This window comes from Lytechinus pictus, chromosome 16 (genome assembly GCF_037042905.1).
Source record: "Lytechinus pictus isolate F3 Inbred chromosome 16, Lp3.0, whole genome shotgun sequence".
Lineage (NCBI taxonomy): Eukaryota > Metazoa > Echinodermata > Echinoidea > Temnopleuroida > Toxopneustidae > Lytechinus > Lytechinus pictus.
The window spans coordinates 13399584-13414063 of NC_087260.1; the positions used below are offsets into that span (position 1 = coordinate 13399584).

Below are 14480 nucleotides of genomic sequence, written 5' to 3' on the forward strand. Positions count from 1 at the left end.
GTATTGCGCGGTGCACGTGCTTCAGAGTTGTGATTTCCAGGGCCGACCAGCATGTAGAGTCTTACAACAGAACTTTACAAGGCACGCCGTGGGGCAAAGTGCAACAACGTATGTGAAAGAAGACTAAGCAAACCTGGAGAAGCAGCAAGGTGCAACATGTACAAGGGAATTGTGCATGTACATTACGTCTGCTTTGAAATGTGTACATGGGTCGCCGAGTTTTTATGTAGTATGGGGAGGGGGTGGGGGTAGCCTATAATGATATAGTAGGGCGCTTTATACTTTATACAATCATGGACCTATTAGGTCCATGCTATAATCAAACCATCAGCACGACCGGTGGATGGATGACTGAAAGAATGGATGGATAGGCATATATAAATGGATCATCCAATTGATGTATTTTCCCAAGAAATGGATGGTCAAAGAGAAATGGATACAAATGATGCAGCAATAGATAGGGGCACCCCATGGGAGATCAACTTGCTACCCCTTCATAGACAGTAAACAAGTAGAAAGAATTGATAAAAAGATGAAATTTTATAACAAATGAGAGGAAGAAAGGCCTCCGGGAAAGGCCTAGCTATACGCATCCAGAGTGTGCACGAGCAGTTCAACCGTTGAAAAAATGTGAATGACTGCGACATGAGCAGGACAAAGACATTACTTGCATCCGGGACTTGCATCTTGATTGGCATAACATTTTAGACTTATTTATCAATGGAATTGTAACTCCCATTTCCCTGCTATAACTATAGGAAAAACGAATGATAACTGTTGTTTTATAGACGTGGAAATTTATGCTTCATATTAGGACCAAAGAGATTCTGGCGTACGTGTCAATATTTCAAAACTCATGCGGGAAAATAATATAATCATTTTTTATGATTGAAAAAAAAGTGCCAAGTTCACACTGTCACGATTTTTTTTTTGGTGGCGGTGCTGAGGAAAATTTGACAAAGCAAAAGAAAAACATTAAAAAAGGTTCCAATACAAAATGTTGGTAATTTTCCTACATTTATCCAATTCGACACCTATACCAGAATTCCAGGGGGAGCTGCCTACATGGAAAATAATGCACGCCGCACCCCATTGTAAAATCTTGGGGGTGCTTTGCACCCCCGGTTCCAAGGGCCTTAATTATAATCGCGGAATAATTAATCGTATCAGATCAGTCGAGGCGATCGTATTGATCGTATAAATAGTTGGAATGGTTCAACTATGTGGTGATGTGGCTTTTTTTGCAGGATTTTTTTGCATTTATTGGAATAATATACAAAACAAATTTACAATGCTTGAGACATGATCATAATACAAGTGACAATCGTATATGTAGTGACTGGAGAAATACAATATATAAAAAAATATATATATAATGAGTAAAATGCATAGGCAAACTATATACAGTAAGCAAATATGTGCTTGAAGCATATAGCAGCCAAAATAAAAATGAAATTTCGAAACGAGACAAAAATAAAATTTTTATTTTGGGACAAGCCCCATCTGGCGAGGTTTAATGGGTATACGCTTTTTCTGATCATGGACCCTGATGTACTTAATTTATGATGATGTAATTAATGCACATGTGCTGCCGATGAAAATATAATATTTTGCCTTTATGGGTTTTTTACAACTCCAGGGGGATCAATGAGAATACAGTAATAGTTCTGAATACGCACTGAGAGAAGTGAAGGCCGGGGGGGGGGGCACTTCCATTGACGAGTGGATACCATGCGCGACCATGGGGTCTCGAAAAGCACCCAAACACGTATTTTCCATATTCTCAAACTGCACCCCTTAACAAGTATTGGCGTCTCAAACCGACCCTTAACAAGTATTGGAAACAAAACGATACTCTTGGCAAGTATTCCCGAAATGAACCCCTAAACAAGTACAGCGATATTTTATTGTTATGTCGGGTCCGTCGGTCGTTGGTTTTACCTTTACACATCATTATTTTGGTTTAGTACGGCCCCATGCACCTTCCACAACTCGCGCAAGTCGGACTCTAAACACGTAGTGTTGGGGCAAAAAGGACATCCTTTATAAAACATTTTAATTTTGTTTCATCATCCCCGAAAATATTACCCTAAACACGTAGCTTTCCTAGCAACATAGATACCCTTTTTTTAATATTTTTTGTGTTTTTGACAAAAAGACATCCTTTTTACGTGTTTTTGGGGTCGCGCATGGTATCCACTCGTCAATGTAAGTGCCCCCCCCCCCCCCCCGGAGTGAAGGCAAAGCGGTCATGGAGCATGCAAGCAAACGAGTAATTATAATTCCTTGAATAATCATACCATAATAAAGTTGGAGAGGATAATATTGAAATAAATAGAAAAATAACATTAAAAAATGCGAACATAAGGAATACACACAACCCCCAACCCAAGGCTAGGAATTGTGTAAACATCGAAAAATACAGAAAGATGTTAGGAACCTTGCTTGAACTATTGGCGTAAATAATAAACGTAAAATATATGAATTAAGGGGCCAGATATATGTGTCGGGCACAAATCATTTTTTATCGGTGATAGATTTTGACATAATAATCAGATATTAGTTCCCCTTCTCGCTTTCTTTTTGTATTGGCCGTGACAAATTTGGGAATCCATATAGCCCCAATCCTTCCCCATTATTTTGAACGCCACTGATTTCAACTGGATATCGTCAAAAAATATTGATTGATTGATTTTATTTCGCAAGTCACCATAATATATATACAGTAGCATTAAAAACAACAGGCTTACACAGGATGACCCACGAAAGCTCTAAAGCTATTTTCCAGTGGGGAAATAGGCTTTACCTTGTAAATAAATATTACCTTGGAAATAAGCTTTACCTTGTAAATAAATATTTACAAGGTAGTCAAACTGACAGCAGATGCAGCGTGTAAACACAGTATGAATTTCATTACATGATAATAATAAAATGATAATTACGTAATGTCATGGGTGGTGAAACAAGGATGGGACGTTTTGTAATTCGCTACGCAGGCTTTTGATAGTAAAGCTGATGAAATACAGGGTTGAAAGTAAAATAATGTGAAAGACTGAAATGAAACGATCTATTCAAAATATAAATTCCATGAAAGAGAAGCGATTCAAACAGAGTATGATATTGCGTTTACATTCCCTTTGATTCATATTATTTTGATTCCCTTTCAACAATCTACTTCTTTCTTTATTTCTTCTCTCTCCTCCATGCCCCCCTTCCCTTTCTTGGGGCGGCGGGGTATCGGATATGAGAAAGCCTGCAGTTTAGGTGTTATGGCACACTCGGACAAGTTCAATTTAGTGGCCTAGTAGGTCCATTGGTAAATTGCCAAGTCGTCGACTGCCAAGTGCCAACTTGCACTCACCACATGGTCTGATTTAATTTAGTCCATATCCATTCCGTCCATCAATATTTCGTCGAACAACTATTTGGTCCAGTATCCAATTCATTTTCATTCATTTTGCACAATAGCACGTTGTCCAATTAGACCAAATGGTATATGGACTGAATGGCTATTGGACCAACTGGTTACTAGACGATAGTGGATGAACATAATTATGGTAGACTTTAATGATAGTAGGCGAGTTGGCAATTTGACGATTTGGCATCAGACGAAATGGAAGTAAACTGATCCATGAACTTATATAGTATCACACCGGTATAGATAAAGAGGTACAAAAGTGGAAACGATGCCCGACGGACATGCGCATATCCAGGATTTTACACCACGAGGGGGTCACTATTTTTGCGCCCCTGTGAACTTTTCGGAAAATTGCACCCCGACCCGACCACTCAGGCAATCAAAGTGCCTAAATGCATTTTGAATTGTCTTATTCCACAACCACGTGAAAAAGGCAATCGAAGACCATTTTTTTTAATGTGTCCATAGTGTGTCCATGTAAAAAAAGATCAAAGTTGTATCCACTTCTTGAAAAGAATAAATGTGACCAGAAAGCATAGAATTTTTAAGCGTTTTGGGGTTTCAATTTAGTTCAACTTTTCATCAGAGTGGTAGACCATACTAAAATTATGTGCGGGAGCTGTAATTTCTTAACCGGGGCTAGATCCAGCTTTCGCCAATAGGGGAGGGGGATATTTTCATCTGTTTTCCGATCAAACATTCTACGCTTTTTGCAACCGTGAACATGATATGTATATGAATTATTTAAACAATTATTATTGATACGAGCGCGAAACGTGAGCTGAATTTTTTTTATATTCTGACCTAAAATTTGAGGGGAAAAAAATCTATGAGCACTTTTGGCAATCAAGAACAGGATGAGTATCTATCAACATTTTATGCGATCACGAAGTGCGAACTGACAATTTTTGAATTCCCAATCCAACACTGGACATCATAAGCACTTTTTATAACCATGAACAGGATGGGTATATAGCTAAATAATTAATGCGAGCGCTAAGCGCGAGTTCAAATTTTTTGATATTCTGACCTCGTAAATTTGTGCGAGTGCGAAGCGCGAGCTTAAAAAGTGATTGATATTTTGACCTAAAATGTGGACATTCTAAGCACTTTTGGTAATCATGAACAGGATTGTCATCTAACTAAACATTGATGCGTCCGCAAAGAGCGAGATGGAAATTTTTTTCATATTCTTACCTAAAATTTGGACATTTGAGTAAGCATTTTCGGTTATCATGAAAAGGATGATCAGTAACAAAACATTTTATGCGATCACGAAGTGCGAACTGACAATTTTTGAATTCCCAATCCAACACTGGACATCATAAGCACTTTTTATAACCATGAACAGGATGGGTATATAGCTAAATAATTAATGCGAGCGCTAAGCGCGAGTTCAAATTTTTTGATATTCTGACCTCGTAAATTTGTGCGAGTGCGAAGCGCGAGCTTAAAAAGTGATTGATATTTTGACCTAAAATGTGGACATTCTAAGCACTTTTGGTAATCATGAACAGGATTGTCATCTAACTAAACATTGATGCGTCCGCAAAGAGCGAGATGAAATTTTTTTCATATTCTTACCTAAAATTTGGACATTTTAGTAAGCATTTTCGGTTATCATGAAAAGGATGATCAGTAACAAAACAGTTTATGCGAGCGCGAAGCGCGAGCTGAATAAAAATCTATATATTTTGATACAAAGTCAGACATTCTAAGCACTTATCTTACCATGAACAGGATCGCCACCTTACTAAACAATTAATGCGAAGAGTAGGATGAATTTGTTTTTATATTCTGATCTAAAATTAGGACTTTCTATAGGCACTTTTGGTAATCATGAACATGATTGGTAATTGATGGGAGCAAACATGAGTTTGGCACCCCCTCCCCTCCCTAGGTAAATTGAACCTGAATTTGATGCACCGAGACAAATATCAAATTGGCGTGTGGTGAATATCCATTCGGCACCCCCTAGGTTGAACATCAATTCGGCGCCCCTATATGTCAAACAGCAACTCGACAACCGTATATAGAAAAAAATTATTCGGCGCCCCATCCCCAAGGTTAAACATCATTTCGGTGCCCTTCGGTGCCCCTATGTCGAACATCTATACGGCGCCCCGAGGTAAAACATTAATTCGCCCCCCCCCCTAGGATGAAGATCAATTTGGCACATCCTAGGTCGAACATCAATTCGGCGCCCCTAAGCAAAACATAAATTCGGCACCCGCTATATACATACTCTAGGTTGAACATCAATTCGGCGCATCCCCCCCCCCCCCCCATGTCAAACAGCAATTCGTCAACCCCTTTTCTTTCCTTCCCTTTTCTCCCTATTTTGGCGCCCCCGAATACGCACATGGTAGAGCTACGGATATAGAGAAATAAGGACAAAGATGTTATGAAAATATAAAAACTCTTGAAATACTTTACGTTTTCTAGGCAAACAAGAATCCAAACTCCAAAGCGTATAATAACGTCCGGCTGAATAGACCTCCATTTGCATCCTGTTTGATATGCTTTCCTGTAAGTTCCATTGTGGGCAAAATAAAGGGCAAAAGTAAGTCTGCTTTCTTTGAGAGGGTGTAAATGATGATATATTCAAATACCAGCGAGTGCCATAGGTGACGGAATCATAGGCGACGGAACGTATTTTCAATTTTTTTTTTTATTTTTTTTTTTTTTTGGGGGGGGGACAAAGCGAAAAAAGGCACTTATATGCAAAAAATTGCATTTTTTATGCAAACTTATATTTTCACCATGAGATTATCATCTGTGTTAAGTAGTTGTGCGTTTTGTAGTAATTAAATTGAGCAAAACCTTTTTAAAGTCTTTTCTGATTGATAAAATATCTATTTAGGCTTTATTTTTCCGGGAGCGAGCGTAGCAAGCAAACAGTTTGAACATTTTCAAATCTGAAGTTGTGAAACTCGCCGCTTTTTGGTCAAATCGCGCAAATTATTGTTAAAAGAGCATTCTTGCGAGGTGTTAAGAGCGCAAATCGCGAGCTATAAATTCTAGACATTGCTTGTACTAACATGACTAATAAGACATGAAAATCAAACATTCCGAGCAATTTTGTTATGAAAAAGATGTGCATCTAATTGAAGAATGGACGCGAGCGCGATATTCCAACCAGAAAACTGGACATTCTAAGCACTTTTTTAACCCAAGAACTTAATTGTGTGTCTTAATAAATAATAATTGATGCGAAGCGCGGCGAGCCGAAAATTTGTAATATTTCAACCTGAAAACTGGATATTCTAAGCAGTTTGAAACCAAGAACATAATGTGTACCTTTGATGCAAGCGGAAAGCGCGAGCTGAAGATTTGTGACATTTAAACCTGAAAATTGAACATTATAAGCACAAGTTGTAACCAAAACAAAGTGAGTGCCTTCCTAAAAAATAAATGATGTGGGCGCGAAGCGCGAGCCAAAAATTTTGTGATTTCCAACCTAAAATGTATCGTTTGACTTCAAAAAGGGTATTTTATTTTGAAAAGGGACATTCATGTACATCATTTTGAAATAAGTGCACTCTCCATTTAAAAAAGGCATTTTTTCCTACTGGGATTTTTTTATGTAGGGGGTTAAGTGCCCCTGCCGCCCCCCGGTTCCGCCGCCCCTGCTGCTAATATAGCCTCGGGTTATAATTTTTATCTAAGTTCAAACTGGTATTAACAAAAATATGTTGGTATGACTGCATTTTATAACGATGGTTTTCTTTAAAATATATATTTTTTACCATTTCGATCCATCACATTTTTGCATTTTTTTGTCCGTCGATATGCCCAGCGCTGAGAGGTCATGCCAAAACGTGATTTTGCATGAAGTACATTCTCTGAACCATCATCGGAACTTCGGAATCACACAGAGATGGAAGACCCCTTCCCCCAAATAGTTCCGCCTAGCTGTATGTCCTCGAATATATATATATATATTTAATAAGACATCAGAAATGCGAAACACAAATTCACGAGTAATGCAGTTTTTGCAATAAAATTTGTTTTTTATTATATATATATCACCATGATAAGTACGTAATTTTATTATCCGAGCACATGCAGCGGACCGAGGAGGAGTGGGTGGAGGGAGAGGCACCTAGGAGACGTCATACTTGTTCTTGTTCAGTATACTACCATAACAAGTTGAAAAGAAAAATGCAAAGAGAAACTTGGAGGGGGATCGATGTTACATGGTTATAACATGGTTATAACGGGTCGTGTGGTCCAGTGGTTAGAGCATTGGACTCATAATCGCAAGGTTGTGAGTTCGAATCCCAACTCTGCCATTGTCTCCACGTTTGATAAAAAGGCCCGAGAGTGATATCTGTCGTCTATAACGTCAGCCACTATGACTGATTAACCTAGACGTAAAACGTTTCATAGGTAATTGGTTATATACCAGCTTGGCGTTTACCAGCAAAATGCTGTCCTGCCGAGTTCCTATACGGGAGTTACCACAAACAGAAACAGAAACAGAAACATACAGACCTACGCACCGGTATCATAGGCGGATCCAGGAGGCCGACGTTACGCCCCCCCCCCCCCCCCCGATATTGGCGGCGCAAAGTAATATGAACGAAAGCAGAGGGGGGGAATATAAGAGGAAGAATGAATAAAAAAAGGTGAGGGGAATTCAGACTTGGGGAGGGGTGGGAGCCAATCATGTCACTACACAAGTATAAAAACAATTTAGCCCGCGCTTTGTGTTCGCATTGCCTGTTCGATGGAACATATATTCATCTATACCAATTCATTTATTGATTTATTCATTCAGTCATGGTTAAACAGGTTCACAAGTTCAGAGTTATTAGTATATAAAATCATAGTAACAAGTACAATGACAAGGTATAATTCATATCGAAATAGTATGAGACAGAAAGAAATATTAACTGATCAATGTAATACAAAACACGGAAACATTGTTGAAGGGCTTATAGTAAAACGAACAAGGGAACTAAATAGGCCTTTACTTATTCAAATTTTTGAGCACCTTATCCGTCAGTGTGCATCTTAATTGTTTAATGATCATATTGCTCAGATCAATTTTCAGGACACAATACACAGTCCGAAAATAATACCTCACGCTCGCATTTTTTATAGGGTTTAGTACTGTTACGACTATAGATTCCAACAAAAACTAGCTTTGAGCTGCCGATCGATCGGGAAAAATGTGGATGAAAATATTGTTCACCCCGGCCCCGTTATTAGTGAAAGCTGGATCCGCCCCAGAATATATTGTTTAAAAAAAAAAGGCATAGGCCACGCGGTATTTGTCATTTTTTTTGTGATAAATACATTGAGGCAGTATATTGACAAATAATCACTGGAAGAGAAAGAGCATCTTATAGGCCTATATAACGCACAAAGCAAAATAATGAAGAATGGCGGCAAAGCTAGTTCAATACAAAATGATTTCCTTTTCCTTTAAAAAAAATGTTACAACACGTTATAATAATGAACAAATCAAAATACAGAACCTGAAGAAATTGATAACGATTCAGTGAATCGGAATCGAAACAAAAATGCGTATGTAAATATAATTATAAAATAGAAATAAAAAACGGGAAAAAAAATAAGAATAGCCCTTTCACAAGCAACCATAATTCTCCCTCCCTTCATACCCTGGACAAGTAAAGAAAAAAAAATACAGCTAGAGAAACGAAGCAAAGATGAAAAGCAAGGAAAGGGAAGGAAGCCGTCTCTCGGTACCTGGTACTCTGCCCAGATATCAAGATGTACGTAGGACCTATTCTCCGCGATTTGAAAAACAACGTGCATAACATCACAATTATTATGATGGTCATTTAAAAAAGTTCCTTGGTTGTTTCCAAGTTATTTAATTTGCCGTCGAGGGACTGCGCGAATGCACACGCTCCTACAGGATATGAATGAAAAAGTCGCAAACAGACTCCGCCGTTCAATCCGATACTGTACTGTATAGCCGGTATACAGATCGGCACGTGAGACAAGCGCAGAGGCGATGGATATGAATATTCATGAGCAGGTATTGATGTCATTTGGTCTCAAGGTGGCGCTCTTCATTTTTATATCAATTTCAAAATCTGCATCAAAAGAAAGCTCACTTGGCAAAATTTCTCTTCTTTATATATTTTTTTGAGAATAAAAACAGTTCTTTTGGCCAATGCAATACATTTTATGGACTCAGAACTTGTTTATGAGTATTTTGAAAAGCGAAGAGTGAAATCTAAAAGAAAGTTTTGAAATAAACCAATGTCACAATTTACCTTTAAGTGGGTGTTTTATGGTCATTTGTATTTTGACAAACTCTCAGGTCTGGAAACTCTGTTTCAGCTGACTTCTCCCTTGTTTTTAATGGCTAAGAAGCACTGGTCTATACATGTTCCTATGGTAACTTTTCCACTGCAACTCCAAGTCAATTTCAAAATGCAGCATCCAAAGGATGGTCTACCATTTAATCTTGAAGATGACCTTATAAAGCAAGGCTGCCAAATAGGTGGTAGTATTTCATGCGAAACACACCGGATTTAAAACTTATTCAACATTGGAAAACAGAAAGGTAAGTATCAAATCTCACAAGAGTTTTATTTTTGTAACACAAATAAAAATAGTAATCTCTTTCATACATATTGATGGACATACACTTATAATGAGTTTTTGTATTCTAATCTACATTTTTTTTTCAATATTCAATATTACCTTCTGGAGCTAATAACTTGATAAGATTTGGGATGCAGTCACTTTTCCTTAGGAGTCTCCTGACTTCATCTATATATTAGATTGAGAAAAATAAAAAATAAATCAAGCTGATGCCAGAATAACTGAAAAACAAATCAATATAATCAATCAACTAATTAATAAAGAAATAAACAACTTATTTGGAAAGAGGTATTTCACATAAAACACTAATGCATTAATAAAAACAACTTTCCAAAATGCATCCTAAATTGGTATCTCAATTATATTCTCTAATCTCTACTTCAAATGGGGAAATTTACCCGAGCAAAGAAATGACAAAAGGATCTTAAATGAAAATTGAGGTGAAATTTATTTACAAGCAGATGGGTCTAAGTACATTTTCTAAATAATTTTTCATATATGAATACAAATAGATATAAAAATAGATTACATTTCATGTAAAAGAAATGACAAAAGGATCTTAAATGAAAATTGAGGTGAAATTTATTTACAAGCAGATGGGTCTAAGTACATTTTCTAAATAATTTTTCATATATGAATACAAATAGATATAAAAATAGATTACATTTCATGTAATGGAATGCGTTCTTTTCTCAGAGGCACTTACTGTGAGCTGACATGACGCCGAGGGTCATGATGGCATTTCTACGGACAGTCTTCTCCTCTGATGCGATCAGTTTTAGTAGGTGTTCACCAGCACCATGCTCCAGAAGCATTCCTCGGTTTTCATCACCTATGATAAAGATTCAATCAGATTCAAGGGTTAAGATGAGTCAAAGCCGACTGGTCAAATCTGCTGTGTCAACTATTACGAGACTGATTAAAATTTAATAATTTGATTTGTGATTACAAAATATCTATAGAACAAAAATACATTGCTAACACCTGACAGGGTATATAAACAAACATAGAAATCAACAGGGGGAATCTAAATATTCTTTTCAATTGTATTAAATTTTTAACTTTGTAATTATACAGTGGAGCAACAAAAATCGTATGTGTATCATTGTCCTTGATTGTATAGTAGTATGTGTGTGAGAGGAGGCAACTTTTTAACTTTACTTCTTTAAACAATTATTTGAATTAAACACCAATAAGCTATCAATCTGGTGGCACTGTTGCACAAACATTTGTGATTGATGGTAACTCTGTATAATGCCCAGGAGCCAGTTGCATGAAACCTGGGTTTAAACTCAAAATTTGACAAACAATAAGCAAGTTGACTATCAGCAATTTAGCAGAAACACACAATGGACTGTATTCTGAAGCCAGGTTTAACTTCGATCATGGTCTAACTCAGTGCTAAAAAGCCCAAAATGACAAAATTTTCCTTACATTGTATGTTTCTCATGTTTACTGTGCTCTTTCGTAACTCGTGACTGGTGAAGAAAGCTATCTTATTTGTCCTTCCGAAACAGGTAAGAATGATTTGAGAGAAAAATGAGCTGATACATTGAAATTATAATGTTAGAGAATTATGCCACTACTTGCTATCAATATAGAAACAACAGTTTTAAACCAGAGTTTAAATTAAATCCTACTTCAGAAAAAGGGCCAATGAGTGTTTGATACAAGATGGGTTCAATCAAAAGTTGTAAGCAATTGACCCAAAATGTTTTTTTTTATTGTCTTGATGTATTTTCTGTCAAATTCCTCACATTTTTCAGCAAATTTGTAGAGAGCTTCACATCCCTTGATAAGTATCTCTTCCTCAGGACTCTCTAGCATGAGAACCACAGTAGCTGCCTTTTTGCTCTCAACCGCTAATGTATCAAACTGCAAAGAACAAAAAAAATCAAATGTGGTTAATGAATTACAAATATCTATCATCATAAGATTGAAAGGGAACGATATCATTTGCAGAACTATATCAGAACAGAAGGGAAAAGAACAAGAGAAAAGGAGTGAGGAAGATGAGAAGGTGGAAGAGGAAGAAAGAGGGAAAGAGAAGGTTTGAAAGAAAGGGTCTGAGAGCAAAGGACTGAGGAAAAACAAAATGTACCCATTCCCATATTTCTGTTTTATAATCACTTTTCCAGCTATGAAATTTGGATAAAATAACTGGTAAAATCTTGATAACAATATATTCTTACCACATCCTTCGGCGGTGCCTCTGTCTCTTTCTTGGTTTTCTTGCCCATGTTGCTCCGTAATCACCTGAATTTTAGAAGAAAAAAAAAGAACTGCTAATCATTACAGTGGCACAACGGACATTGAGAGGATATGAATTAGTGCATCATCAATCTTTGCAAAATCTTTCCATTGTTGCAAAAGAAATTAATTTTTAGTATTTTTTAAACATTTTAATGGTTTTACTTTAAAAAATAACCATGATCACCACTTAGCCATTTTTTATTTTAATTAAAACCTGGACATTCCTGTGATGAGTGATATTGTATGTGTTTATAATAATTTTATTGATGTGCACATTGTGTTGATTCCACTCTTGAATCAGTTTCAATGTGTTCAGTGGCTTTTGAAAATTATATTAAGGGGAAGCTCAGCCTTAAAGGTATAGTGTATGATTGGTTGATCTCAGACAAGGGCAATGAATCAATTTTGAAATTATTACATTCATTAAATACCTATATTATTGCTCTATTTTATCACGGAAAAGAAACTTGCATAACTTTTATATTCTCATGATATTGAGGGGTGAAACATATATTATAACAAATGTCGGTTAAACGATAAAAGTTTGAACTTTCTTATTGACGCCCTCTCGGGTTAAAAAATAAATTGATATTAGAACACCGTTCGAATCATGCATATTCATTACGACTCATGCATATTGATGAAATACGTCATGGCGCATGCGCAGTATCAAGAAATCCCCGTATCAACAAAGTGCAGTACTCTGTGTGTGTAGCTGAGTAGAAAGCAAACATCGAACGGTGCGTGCAAGCTCAATGAGCCGATGCTAGGCGGCTAGCGACATGCTTGCGCTCTGCATTAGTTTCAGATATAATCCACTATTTGCGATAGCACACACAGGATAAGAATACTATATTGAGCTATATCCATAAATGTATCGTACGCGTGAAAAAGGATTCAGACACGTTGATTATCTGACGTGAATGACGAAGCAAAGGATTGCCCAATACGGCTTACTTTCGGACTCTTATGTCATGAATCTGAAAGTACTCCAAGACTAAAAGAGATACGAGAATCCCAGAGATGGGCAAGGGCCGAGTTCCGAGTTTGATCTTTATTCATGTGGATTGTAGCTCTTTTATGCACCTTTCCCTTCATGTATAGCTTGGCGTGATACATATACGGGAACTACAGCGAGGCGCTATAGCGCAGCTCACTGTATGTATACTCTGTATACTGACTCCTTGGCCCTCCCCAAAGGAAAGGGGGAGGGAGGAGAGAGAAGAAAGAAAGAAGTGGATTGGTGAAAGAGAATCAGGAGAGCCATCATAAAGGGATATGGATACAACATACCCTAATTTGATATTTTGGTGTTTTTTTATCTTTCCTGAATGTTTCAGTCAGTTTCAGATTATTTAGATCCACTCGCAAAGTACAGAGGAGAAATTGGAAAAAAAAGTTAGACCAAAAATATTTAAAACTCTAAACAGACGGCCACCACCATTCTGTCTACAGCCAAGCATGAAGGGAAAGGGCGAAGAGAAAAACGATTACTTTCAGAGCAGGTTCTACGATATAAAACAGGGTTTGTTTAATACGGGGTTAAATATAGGCCTATAGTAAAACATAACGAAAATGCAATCATATATGCCTATAGTAAAACATAACGAATATGCAACCCCAATGCGGGGTTAAATATAGGCCTATAGTAAAACATAACGAAGATGCAACCCCAATGCGGGGTTAAATATAGGCCTGTAGTAAAACATAACGAAGATACAATCCCAATGCAACACTTGACTACTCTTCGTTTGTTTAGATTGAACTCGCGAGGTCAAAAGGTGAGCTGAGAAACCTGTTGATGCGAAGTACGTACGTGTAGTCTACATTGTGTAGACCGTGATAGCATGAATGTGACCAACGTACGCATCAAGTTGCTAATTTCTGTTATTTCTGTGCCGAGGTTTTTACCTGACTGCTAAGAAAGCACGAATGCCTGTGAGCAAGCAACCAGGGGACCAACGGCTCAAGGTCGAACAAGCAGAGTAAAGGCGTCATGAGTCAAAAAATGAGGGGGGGCAGACATGACGTCAGGGACAAGATTTCTGGGAAAACTCTTATTTTTGCATCCACACAAGAAAGCTTGCATCGAGATATGGAAAAATGAGAAGTTGAGTATTGCGCGGTGCACGTGCTTCAGAGTTGTGATTTCCAGGGCCGACCAGCATGTAGAGTCTTACAACAGAACTTTACAAGGCACGCCGTGGGGCAAAGTGCAACA

The 14480-nt window shown here is 37.4% G+C and overlaps 1 protein-coding gene across 1 annotated transcript; it reads right to left on the minus strand.

Moving 5' to 3' along the window:
* Positions 1 to 6107: 6107 nt before the first annotated feature.
* On the minus strand, positions 6108 to 12287 carry LOC129278797 (armadillo repeat-containing protein 3-like). The gene is made up of 4 exons (XM_064110933.1): positions 12199 to 12287; positions 11764 to 11881; positions 10713 to 10838; positions 6108 to 10174 (listed from the first exon to the last, which is right to left on the minus strand). The coding sequence occupies exons 1-4, from the start codon at positions 12244 to 12246 to the stop codon at positions 10089 to 10091; spliced, it is 378 nt and encodes a 125-aa protein (XP_063967003.1). The 5' UTR covers positions 12247 to 12287; the 3' UTR covers positions 6108 to 10088.
* Between the last annotated feature and the right edge of the window lie 2193 nt (positions 12288 to 14480).

Excerpts from the sequence above, each read along its gene's own strand:
- LOC129278797 (XM_064110933.1), bottom strand. The coding sequence starts at position 12,246 with ATGGGCAAGAAAACCAAGAAAGAGACAGAGGCACCGCCGAAGGATGTG. Across the intron at positions 11,882-12,198 it reads AGGCACCGCCGAAGGATGTG|TTTGATACATTAGCGGTTGA; the intron begins GTAAGAATATAT and ends TGTTCTTTGCAG. Across the intron at positions 10,839-11,763 it reads CTACAAATTTGCTGAAAAAT|GTGATGAAAACCGAGGAATG; the intron begins GTGAGGAATTTG and ends TCTTTATCATAG.